We start from the raw sequence: 11,585 nt of genomic DNA, 5'->3' as shown, positions 1-11,585 counted from the left end.
AGGATAGGCTGTTGTCCAAATCTCAGTCTTAGCTCAGCTCTTCTATGAATCAAATCAAATCAAAGTTTATTTGTCACATGCGTTGAATACAACAGGTGTTGTAGACCTTAGAGTGAAATGCTTACTTACCAATAGTGCAAAAAAAGGTATTAGGTGAACAATAGGCAAGTAAAGAAATAAAAACAACGGTGAAAAACAGTAGCGAGGCTACATACAGTAGAGAGGCTATATACAGTAGAGAGGCTACATACAGTAGAGAGGCTATATACAGTAGAGAGGCTACATACAGTAGAGAGGCTATATACAGTAGAGAGGCTATATACAGTAGAGAGGCTACATACAGTAGAGAGGCTATATACAGTAGAGAGGCTATATACAGTAGAGAGGCTACATACAGTAGCGAGGCTACATACAGTAGAGAGGCTATATACAGTAGAGAGGCTATATACAGTAGCAAGGCTACATACAGTAGCGAGGCTACATACAGTAGAGGCTATATACAGTAGCGAGGCTACATACAGTAGCGAGGCTACATACAGTAGAGAGGCTATATACAGTAGCGAGGCTACATACAGTAGTGAGGCTATATACAGTAGCGAGGCTACATACAGACACCGGTTAGTCGGGCTGATTGAGGTAGTATGTACATGTAGATATAGTTAAAGTGACTATGCATATATGATGAACAGAGAGCAGCAGTAGTGTAAAAGAGGGGTTGGTGGGTGGCGGGACACAATGCAGATAGCCTGGTTAGCCAATGTGCGGGAGCACTGGTTGGTCGGGCCAATTGAGGTAGTATGTGCATGAATATATAGTTAAAATGACTATGCATATAAGATAAACAGAGAGTAGCAGCAGTGAAAGAGGGGTTGGGGGGGGGGCACATAATGCATATAATCAAATGGCTACCCGGAATACCTGTTCAAGAGTCTTATGGCTTGGGGGTAAAAACTGTTGAGAAGCCTTTTTGTCCTAGACTTGGCACTCCGGTACCGCTTGCCATGCGGTAGTAGAGAGAACAGTCTATGAATCAGGCTACAGGTAAGTCCACTATAGTCCTTGTACTAGATCTCTTTGCGCTCTTTCGGCAACTTCTAAAGCACAAAGAGATCTGGGACCTTATTCTTCTCCATTTCTCACTAGTGTTAGTGCCAATTCATTTTTATAGATAATCAGAATAGCCTGTGCACTATTGTAAACTGGGTGGTTCGAACTCTGAATGCTGATTGGCTGACATCCGTGGTATATCAGATCGTATACCACAGGTATGAAAACACATTTATTTTTACTATTCTAATTATGTTGGCAACCAGTTTATAATAGAAATAAGGCACCTCTGGGGTTTGTGGTATGTGGCTAATATACCATGACTAAGGGCTGTATCCAGGTACTCTGTGTTGTGTGTAACAGCCATTAGCCATGGTATATTGGCTATATACCACACCTCCTCTGGCCTTGTTGCTTAATTATGTAAATGTTCAACATTACTATTACTTTTGTAAATGTATTATATGCCCTTCAAAGAGAATATTAATTTAAACATATAGGCAAGGAGCAACTGTAAACGTGATGGTGACATCATGAGAAGTCAACCACTCAGTTGATATCATGCAAATACAGGAAGCTATTTAAGTGATGTGCGTGTCCATTTTGAAACACTTGACAAGAGAAGAGAAGATGGCGTTATCTGAAACAAGGTACTTTATAGCTCTTTTAAACTAAATGATCCTTTATAATATTGTCCTGTAAAATAATACAGTAGACAGACACCACATTACAGGAAGTTAAGCTATTATACATGTTGTGGTATTATACAGGAAGACATTGAGAGCTGCACACCGTTGGAAAAAAAGAAATAATCCAAAACTGAGGCAAAAAAAGAGATGGTTTATTGGGATATATTGAAGCTCAAAAGTTTATTGTGCGGAAAAAAGTTATTAAAAAATGTACCATTTTTTTGCGTCAAGCCATTATCAGTGTGAATGGTGGTAAACTACAGGAAATGAAAGCGATTGAAGACAATACTAGCATCTCTGCTATTTACTCACTTGTTATTAAAACAAGTTTAAACATGGGAAAATGTCAATCTGAATTTGGCCTCTGGCTATATAAAGCAGCTCAAACTCATTGGAAGACTAGGGAAATACTAGAAAGTCAACAGATTGGAAGGCAGACGCCTTGATTCATTTCCTTTTGAAGATGAGCGAGTAATACGTGTTAGGGGTAAATAGCAGAGAAGCTAAAGTATCCTCTTCAACCACTTTCATTTCCTGTTCTTTACCACAAAAAATGTATGACAACTTATCATTCATTTACAGTGACTAGCTAGTGAAAGTCTACACACCATTGCACAGTCTTCACATTTTGCTGCCTTAAAATTGAATCTACAAAGGGATTACATTTGATTTTTTCCTACCAATCTATACAACCTACTGCATATTTTCAATGTGAAACAGAAATGATAGAACATTTATAAAACATGAAGATGTATTGAGCAACTTTTAGGGCAACATAATAGCCATAGTTTTTGTGAAAATTGCTCATTAAGTAGGAATCATTGATGGACAGCAATATTCAAACCTTCTCTCTGATTTTCAAGCAGATTTAAATCCGGACTGAGACTGGACCATTCAGAAACACTAAACACCTCTTGGAAAGCCATTCTGGTGTGTCTTTGGAATTAAAATGTGTAATTCTCCCACCTACAAATACACCTCTATCCCAGGGTTTTCACAAGGTTACGGAAGGTTTTCCTCTAACTGTTTTAATTGGCTTTTCTCCTTTCATATTTATTTTGATCCTGAACTTGCCAGTGACAAGCATACCCATAACATGATGCTGCCACCACAATACTTGAAAATACAGAGGATCAACAACATTGCATTCACTACACATTAGTGGCCTATATGAGAAAGTGAAAAGAAGAAAGCCCCTGTCAAAAAAAAATACTATTTTAATCGAGATTGGAATGATTTTAGTAGCCCATTTTAAATTGTTGAGCTAGGGTATGGCAACTACCATACCGTGCCATACCGTAAGTGAAATCCTCTGTATTTGCAAGTATTATGGTGGCAGCATCATGTTATGGGTAAGCTTGCCACCAGCAGGGACTGGGGAGTTTATCAGTGACTAGCCACCGTGCTTCTACATCTGCATTGCTTGCTGTTTGGGGTTTTAGGCTGGGTTTCTGTAGGGCACTTTGTGACATCGGCTGATGTAAAAAGGGCTTTATAAATACATTTGAATCAGGATAAAACATTTATACAAAAGGAGCAGAAACCCACCTCAGTCTTTTGAAAACCTAAGCCTGGGATACAGTTTTGTTTTTCAGCGGGAGAATTCCATACATTACTGTCCATTAATGATTCCTAACCAAATTTACTGAGCTTGAGCAAATTTGACCAAAACAATGGATATATGATGCCTTAAGAGTTGTAGAATCTTATTTAAGAAAATGCACAGCTGTAAGGGCTGCCAACGGTGCTTTCATCAAGTATCAAAGGAGAAGTTTTATTTTTTACATCCAAATCTCTATTTTTTTATGTAAATAAAATGTTGTAGAATGGTCCAGACACCTTTCTTTGTGATTCCACATGTTAATGAGAAACTTACCCAAACTCCCCTTCTTTATCATCGTTGTATAGTATGGGTGCACTGGATAAACATGAACAACGGCTCTAAAAATAACCAAATATGTCCTTTTATAAATGGCAAATCTCTCAGTATGGTGATGCAGGTCTTTAGATGTTGTACACATGACATTGTGTTATCCCAAACTTTATACACAAAGTTATATTCCCTTTTGAGAGACTCAAGCCCGTTTTCCCTATCCAGCTGTTCCCTTTTCCGTGTAGTAACACTGCCGACATAAAGAAAACACCAACATAAAGCGTCTTCATAGGGTGTTGGGCCACCACCAGCTGCCACAATAGCTTCAATGCGCCTTGGCATAGATTCTACAAGTGGGTTTTTCTATAAATAATGGGGCCAATGTGTGACATTGGGATCAACATTTCAAAATTGGTTTAAAACAAAACGAACAAGGATGTTAATGCAGTTCCACATGTGTAGCCTTCTAAGAATAAAAAGGAATATATGCAAATTGACCCATAACTCCACCTTTACAACAACATAGGTCTAGGACTATACATCCTTTAAGCAGGGTTCATACAGACACTGGCAAGTCACATTCAAGGACTTTCAGAGACTTTTGTAAGTGCTTAATTGTAATTTTCAATGTTATACAATTGTATAATGTCTATAATTGTACATGTAAGGCCTCATATAGAAGCCCCCCACCCCAAAAAAGCAGGCAAAACGTGTACAAATAAATAAAAGTAGACCGTTGCCACTTTAAGAATGAAGCATATTTCAGGGCTTGCTAATGCATTGATATTCAAATGGTTTTTACATAACAATATGTGAGAATAATGTGGGCATTGCTTCTAACTCAATAGATTGGATTCATGCGTGGCACTTTTTCTGTAGCCTATGTGGCCGATGCAGGCACACATAATAAAACCATGCATAGTGGTAGAATTCATCTCACCATTTGAATCTCATCATCGCTGTTTTTATAATGATAAAGTGACCAAAAACCAGGTTCCTTTTTTAATGGAAGGATTTGTATGGAAAGCCAAATTGAATCCAACATTAGATGTAATAACCGCACATGTCCTTCTGTAGCTCAGTTGGTAGAGCATGGCGCTTGTAACGCCAGGGTAGTGGGTTCAATTCCCGGGACCACCCATACGTAGAATGTATGCACACATGACTGTAAGTCGCTTTGGATAAAAGCGTCTGCTAAATGGCATATATTAACATAGCAGAGTAGCGCAACACCATTCAATTAAAGGGGTGGGAAACAAACAAAAGTGGCCACGTCTCTCACAAAACCTGATCAAAAATGAAATCACAGATAATTATAAGGGAGCAGGTAAACTTATAAAATGACTACAATAACTTTTCAACCACCAAACAGAGGAAATGTCTGATTTTCAAGGTAGGCTTATTCCAGTATTTCTGAGCAGCAAATTCAAGTTCAAGGAGGCAACTTCAAGCCCATTGTATTGTTTAAAATTGCAGGTGTAACAAAATGCATTTGTACAGTTTTATTAACAGATCATATTGTGAATAAGACCAATAGGCTATGTAACCTGTTGTCATTATTTCCAGAATAATTAATATGAATAGCGTTGAGTGTTGCTCAATAGTCTATTCTACACAATTGCGCAAAGTAGACTCGGAGCACAGTAGACTCGGTATCAAATCCGAGGCACAAAGACATATGAAAACATGAACTCATTACCTTGATGCTTTCTTTGTTAAATCTAACGAGGCCCTTGCTGTAAATCAAACAGACAATAATAAATGATAAACATAAATTCGCTAGGGGTATTTGATTCTTATAGGGCCAGCATCCCCGGAGTCGCTTCTTCGCTGTTGACGTTGAGACGGGTGTTTTGCGGGTACTATTTAATGAAGTTGCCAGCTGAGGACTTGTGAGGCGTTTGTTTCTCAAACTAGACACTCTAATGTACTTGTCCTCTTGCTCAGTTGTGCACCGGGGCCTCCCACTCCTCTTTCTATTCTGGATCGAGCCCGTTTGCACTGTTCTGTGAAGAGTTTAGTTTTTGTTTATTAATTCGACCATTTAAAAAAACAAGCACACATAAAACTTAAAAGCCATACATGTGTAACAGAATAACTTTACGTCCGTCCCCTCGCCCATACCCGGGCGCGAACCAGGGACCCTCTGCACACATCAACAACAGTCACCCTCGAAGCATCGTTACCCATCGCTCCACAAAAGCCGCGGCCCTTGCAGAGCAAGGAGAACTACTACTTCAAGGTCTCAGAGCAAGTGACGTAACCAATTGAAACGCTATTTAGCGCACACCGCTAACTAAGCTAGCCGTTACACTCACCCCCCTTTTGACCTTCCTCCTTTTTCCGCAGCAACCAGTAATCCGGGTCAACAGCATCAATGTAACAGTATACTTTTAAACCGTCCCCTCGCCCATACCCGGGCGCGAACCAGGGACCTTCTGCACACATCAACAACAGTCACCCTCGAAGCATCGTTACCCATCGCTCCACAAAAGCCGCGGAACTACTACTTCAAGGTCTCAGAGCAAGTGACGTGACCGATTGAAACGCTATTTAGCGCACACCGCTAACTAAGCTAGCCGTTTCACATCCGTTACACATGCACATGAATAAAATCATTGAGGATCACACACAATAACGTCTGGGACTTATTTCCATTGTGGTCCTTTTGAGAGAGAGAGTAGAGTAGTATATACAGTTGAAGTCGGAAGTTTACAAATAGCCAAATTAGCCAAATACATTTAAACTCAGTTTTTCACAATTCCTGACATTTAATCCTAGTAAAAATTCCCTGTTTTAGGTCACCACTTTAGTTTAAGAATGCGAAATGCCAGAATAATAGTAGAGAGAATGATTTATTTCAGCTTTTATTTATTTCATCACATTCACAGTGGGTCAGAAGTTCACATACACTCAACTTGGGTTAAACGTTTTGGGTAACCTTCCACAAGCTTCCCACAATAAGTTGGGTGAATTTTGGCCTATTCCTCCTGACAGAGCTGGTGTAACTAAGTCAGATTTGTAGGCCTCCTTGCTCGCACACGCTTTTTCAGTTCTGACCACAAATCTTCTATAGGATTGAGGTCAGGGCTTTGTGATGGCCACTCCAATACCTTGACTTTGTTGTCCTTAAGCCATTTTGCCACAACTTTGGAAGTATGCTTGGGGTCATTGTCCATTTGGAAGACCCATTTGCAACCAAGCTTTAACTTCCTGACTGATGTCTTGAGATGTTGCCTCAATATATCCACATACTAGTCCCTCCTGCAGCAAAGCACCCCCACAACATGATGCTGCCACCCCCGTGCTTCACGGTTGAGATGGTGTTCTTCGGCTTGCAAGCCTCCCCCTTTTTCCTCCAAACATAAAGATGGTCATTATGGCCAAACAGTTCTATTTTTGTTTCATCAGAACAGAAGACATTTTTCCAAAAAGTACGATCTTTGTCCCCATGTGCAGTTGCAAACTGTAGTTTGGATTTTTTGTGGTGGTTTTGTATCAGTGGCGTCTTCCTTGCTGAGTGGCCTTTCAGGTTATGACGATATAGGACTCGTTTAAATGTGGATATAGATACTTTTGTACCTGTTTCCTCCAGCATCTTCACACGGTCCTTTGCTGTTCTGGGATTGATTTGCATTTTCGCACCAAAGTACGTTCATCTCTAGGAGACAGAACGCGTCTTCCTCCTGAGAGGTATGACTGCTGCGTGGTCCCATGGTGTTTATACTTGCATACTATTGTTTGTACAGATGAATGTGGAAATTGCTCCCAAGGATAAACCAAACTTGTGGAGGTCTACACTTTTTTCTCTGAGGTCTTGGCTGATTTCTTTTGATTTCCCCATGATGTCAAGCAAAGAGGCACTGAGTTTGAAGGTAGGCCTTGAAATACATCCACAGGTACACCTCCAATTGACTCAAATGATGTCAATTAGCCTATCAGAAGCTTCTAAAGCCATGACATAATTTTCAGGAAGTTTCCAAGCTGTTTAAAAGGCACAGTCAACTTAGTGTATGTAAACTTCTGACCCACTGGAATTGTGATACAGTGAATTAGAAGTTAAATAATCTGTCTGTAAACAATTGTTGGAAAAATTACTTGTGTCATGCACAAAGTAGATGTCCTAACCCGACTTGCCAAAACTACAAGACATTTGTGGAGTGGTTGAAAAATAAGTTTGAATTACTCCAACCTAAGTGTATGTAAACTTCCGACTTAAATTGTACATACTATTTTGAAAATGTTATTTAACCTAAAAAGTGTGGGGCTCAAAACAGGTGGGGCTCTGCCCTACCTGCCCTGAATGACTGGTCGCCACTGGACAGCTTGCACTTCCATAAATGCAAGGACAGAAAAGTAATGTTTTATGTCACACGATTTGGGACAAATCTGTCAAGACACCAACCATGAGGAATTGTATTGAATATAGCTATGATCCCATTATATCTTAATGTAAATACATTACATATATATATTTAATATATTTGAGAATGTTTTGTGTTTCACCTACAGACCTGACCTTAAGACTATATATAGCTACTATGTCAAATTGGGTAAGTGAAAATAGAACAATATGTCAAAAATATATAGATTTGATAACGGTTTCATTATTTGGTATAACACTAATTTACCTTCTCATTTTCTTCTTTGTGGATGCAGCTCGGAACATCCCTCGAGGGTAAGGGTCTGGTGAAAAGAAAATAAACTACACTATAATGTTGCCACACAACATTGGCGACAACTTCATTTATTTGCCTGAATGTCTTTCCAGGTCTCACCAAGACTCGGAGAAGCTAATCAGAGGAGAGGAGAGCCCTTACATGCTGCCAGGAGGAACATTTGTCGGACTCCTTTTCCAAAACACCTGTGTTCTGAGCAGTCTATTGGCCGGAATACATATAACAGCAACAAGATTTAGCAAAATCAAAGATTATTTCATGACAGACAACACAGTCGGTGCAGTCATAACCTTTCTCGATAACAAAATGTATAATGAGGCGATGGGTCTTTGGCTTATTAATTTAGATTTGCGTGTTGGAAGAAAACTATACTTTTCCCAAAACGAAGGTCTAGATTGTAGAGGCTATGTCGAAGACTTCCTACCAAATTTCGATGACCTGACAATTGTCAAATATGAAGACGACAACAACGATTACGATATGAGCCCCTCAGCTTGCATTTACAATGGAACACTGAGGTAATAAGTCATCATTGACTACCTTTTCTATTTCATTGTTATAAACAAGCAGGTTCTATTTAATTATTCATTCTCTACTTTATCGGATTACATTTATTTTACAGTTCTAAGAAATCATTATACTTTATAGGTGTGTGCAAATACCATATGAAATATAAACATGAAAGACACATTTTGTTAAGATGCCAATGGCATTTTGATTTTTGAAACTGTTATTTGATTTTCTCTGTCCACCTGTTGTGTTTCTCTTTCTGTGTATTGTGAAAGCAATTTTAAGATATATGGTCACGTTTACATCCTGGACACCGTAATTGACCCTAAACTCATCCTGGTGAATATGCTTGGCCGAATGGGAAACGGATGTATTCCTCCTTATGTCATCACGGATGATTTTTCAAGGTACTGTTAGGTTGAACTGCACAATGCTTTTAAGGTTTAACTTGTAGGCTATGTTTGGTGTCACTACCAGTATGGTGCATATAGAATGCAGAAAATTAGGAGATTGAAGGCTGTGATCCAATACTGAGGTTAAATATTTGGAAATGGATATTTGACCGGTTTAGGAATGAGAGTTAGGTTAAGGTTAGTTTCAGTGAGGTTAGGGAAATGCATAAAAGTTAACATTGGGCATTACCCAATGCCAACCCCAATACAGCTTCTGTTTTTGTCTTATGTCCATTCTGATTGAATTTCTACTCCTAACAGGAAGTACGAGCTTCAGTTCCTTTTGCTGGGTTTAATCACAGCAGAGATCAAACACATGGTGCTGTGTGTTAAACAAGAAGGAGGGCGATGGATGCTGTACGATAACTCAGGAACGCCCCAATTCCAGAACTTCAACATGGAGATAGAAAGGAAGAAATACGTTGTTTACCTCGCTGCCTACGTGAATGTGAACAGTGCATATCCAGAGAAACAAGTGCAAGAATCAGAGCAAGGTGAGGTATAACCAAGAATTGAAAACAGTTCTATGTTGTCACTGGAATCTTCAGTTATGAAGTCATCCTATATTGTCTTAAGTGATTCAATTCCTAACTGCAATTATGATTTTTACATTTTTACATTACATTTAAGTCATTTAGCAGACGCTCTTATCCAGAGCGACTTACAAATTGGTGCATTCACCTTATGGCATCCAGTGGAACAGCCACTGTACAATAGTGCATCTAAATCTTTTAAGGGGGGGGGGGTGAGAAGGATTACTTTATCCTATCCTAGGTATTCCTTAAAGAGGTGGGGTTTCAGGTGTCTCCGGAAGGTGGTGATTGACTCCGCTGTCCTGGCGTCGTGAGGGAGTTTGTTCCCTCACGACGCCGTCATGATTTGGCAAATGCCCCTAAACAATAATATGCTACTCCATTATTTTACAGTAAATGACCTCGTCCTGCCAGTGGTTGCAACAGTCAACACCCGCCGATCAACATCCCTATCCCCATTCAGATTGCCGGTGGAAGAAACAACCATCTCCACCCTGCCGACCTGTCAGCAGCAACGAGAGGATGCTTCCCCCTAAGGTCTGTTCCTAACTATAGTGTGACTGCAGTTTTTTTTGCTTTCCACTGTCATCATAGGCTTGTTTTAAGAGGGATTTGCATTAGACTGAAATATTTAATAAAAATGTGTTTGCCATCGCAAAAAAAAACGAGTGTTAGGAGGAAAGAAATTGATAAGCTCTTGCCAAGCACAATTAGGACACTAGCTGAGATTCAGCATCACGGAGAGGAATTTGACATTTAAAGCCACAGGGCATTTCTATCACTCTTAGGCTTTCATTTCATTGTAGACTAGGCTGCAGGGATGGTAGCAACACAGCTAACTTACACACAAACATGTAGCCTGTACGAGATGTAAACATACCACTTTCCCGCCACAGGTGAATCAACTGTTAATGTGTGGTAGGGATCAGAGACCCTTTCCTTTGTGCAACTTGACTGCATTCCTACCAAGTTATGTTTTTATTTTTTTTAATGAAATCATTTTTCATGTAGTCTACTACTGCTTATGAGTGACAAATTATGAAAGACCGACCCCTGATTTAACAAAATATGTGTTGTCATAAATGACTTGTAAATGTCTGTTTTATCTTTCTGTGTCTCCCCTGTGGAAGTGGAAACCGCAGAGGAATGTGGCTGAGGGCACCCTGGCCTGAATACACCCAGACATTCATTGCCTGAGCCCACTTGGTTGTGCTGCTGACCAAGTCCACCTGGTTGTGCTGCCTCCACTGGACCGACCTGCCTCCTTTCGCCGCTACACCAACAAATGTTTATTTCTTTACTTACCGTGTCTTTGTTAAAAGCTATCAGACCGACCACGGGGTCTTGAAGTATTGAACATCTCTATCCGGTACAGCCAGAAGAGGACTGGCAACCCCTCTCAGCCTGGTTCCTCTCTAGGTTTCTTCCTTTTAGGTAGTTTTTCCTAGCCACTGTGCTCTTGCTTAAGCTTTGCTGTTTGGGGTCTGAAAATTGCAGATGTAAAAACTGCTTTATAAATAAATTTGATTGATTGATCAACAACAGGGATACTTTCTCCTTGATTTTACACACGAGGCACATCCAGGTTCACTAAGTACAATACGTAAGTATGAGATCTGTAAGACATCCGATCGCAACTTAATATAATTCCAGACCTAACCTAAACATCGCATCTATCAAAATTCCAAAATAACTTTCATTAACATTATCAGACTTGTATAAAGACTAAAAAGTCATAGACCATTGGGATAAATTACATTGAAGAAATATTCACTAAACAAATAACCGATGAAGAGTTTGTC

The 11,585-nt window shown here is 39.7% G+C and overlaps 1 protein-coding gene across 4 annotated transcripts; it reads left to right on the top strand.

Moving 5' to 3' along the window:
- The first annotated feature begins 1,619 nt into the window (after positions 1-1,619).
- On the top strand, positions 1,620-11,325 carry LOC118386945 (uncharacterized). 4 transcript variants are annotated; one of them, XM_035774979.1, is made up of 8 exons: positions 1,620-1,697; positions 8,122-8,162; positions 8,269-8,287; positions 8,381-8,806; positions 9,074-9,205; positions 9,512-9,744; positions 10,177-10,320; positions 10,914-11,325. In XM_035774979.1, exons 1-7 carry the CDS (start codon positions 1,636-1,638, stop codon positions 10,317-10,319), a joined length of 1,056 nt encoding a protein of 351 aa, XP_035630872.1. In that variant the 5' UTR covers positions 1,620-1,635; the 3' UTR covers position 10,320; positions 10,914-11,325. The 4 variants fall into 4 exon arrangements, 3 of the variants coding, with proteins under 3 accessions (XP_035630872.1, XP_035630871.1, XP_052379701.1); XM_035774978.1 differs by having other exon boundaries at positions 10,680-11,325; XR_008140797.1 differs by adding an exon at positions 7,359-7,484 and having other exon boundaries at positions 1,639-1,697; positions 10,177-11,325.
- Positions 11,326-11,585: the final 260 nt, after the last annotated feature.

Source organism: Oncorhynchus keta, chromosome 8, assembly GCF_023373465.1.
Source record: "Oncorhynchus keta strain PuntledgeMale-10-30-2019 chromosome 8, Oket_V2, whole genome shotgun sequence".
NCBI lineage: Eukaryota > Metazoa > Chordata > Actinopteri > Salmoniformes > Salmonidae > Oncorhynchus > Oncorhynchus keta.
This window is presented reverse-complemented; position numbering and strand designations above follow the sequence as displayed.

Excerpts from the sequence above, each read along its gene's own strand:
- LOC118386945 (XM_035774979.1), top strand. The coding sequence starts at position 1,636 with ATGTGCGTGTCCATTTTGAAACACTTGACAAGAGAAGAGAAGATGGCG. Across the intron at positions 8,807-9,073 it reads ATTTACAATGGAACACTGAG|CAATTTTAAGATATATGGTC; the intron begins GTAATAAGTCAT and ends GTATTGTGAAAG. Across the intron at positions 9,206-9,511 it reads ATCACGGATGATTTTTCAAG|GAAGTACGAGCTTCAGTTCC; the intron begins GTACTGTTAGGT and ends TACTCCTAACAG.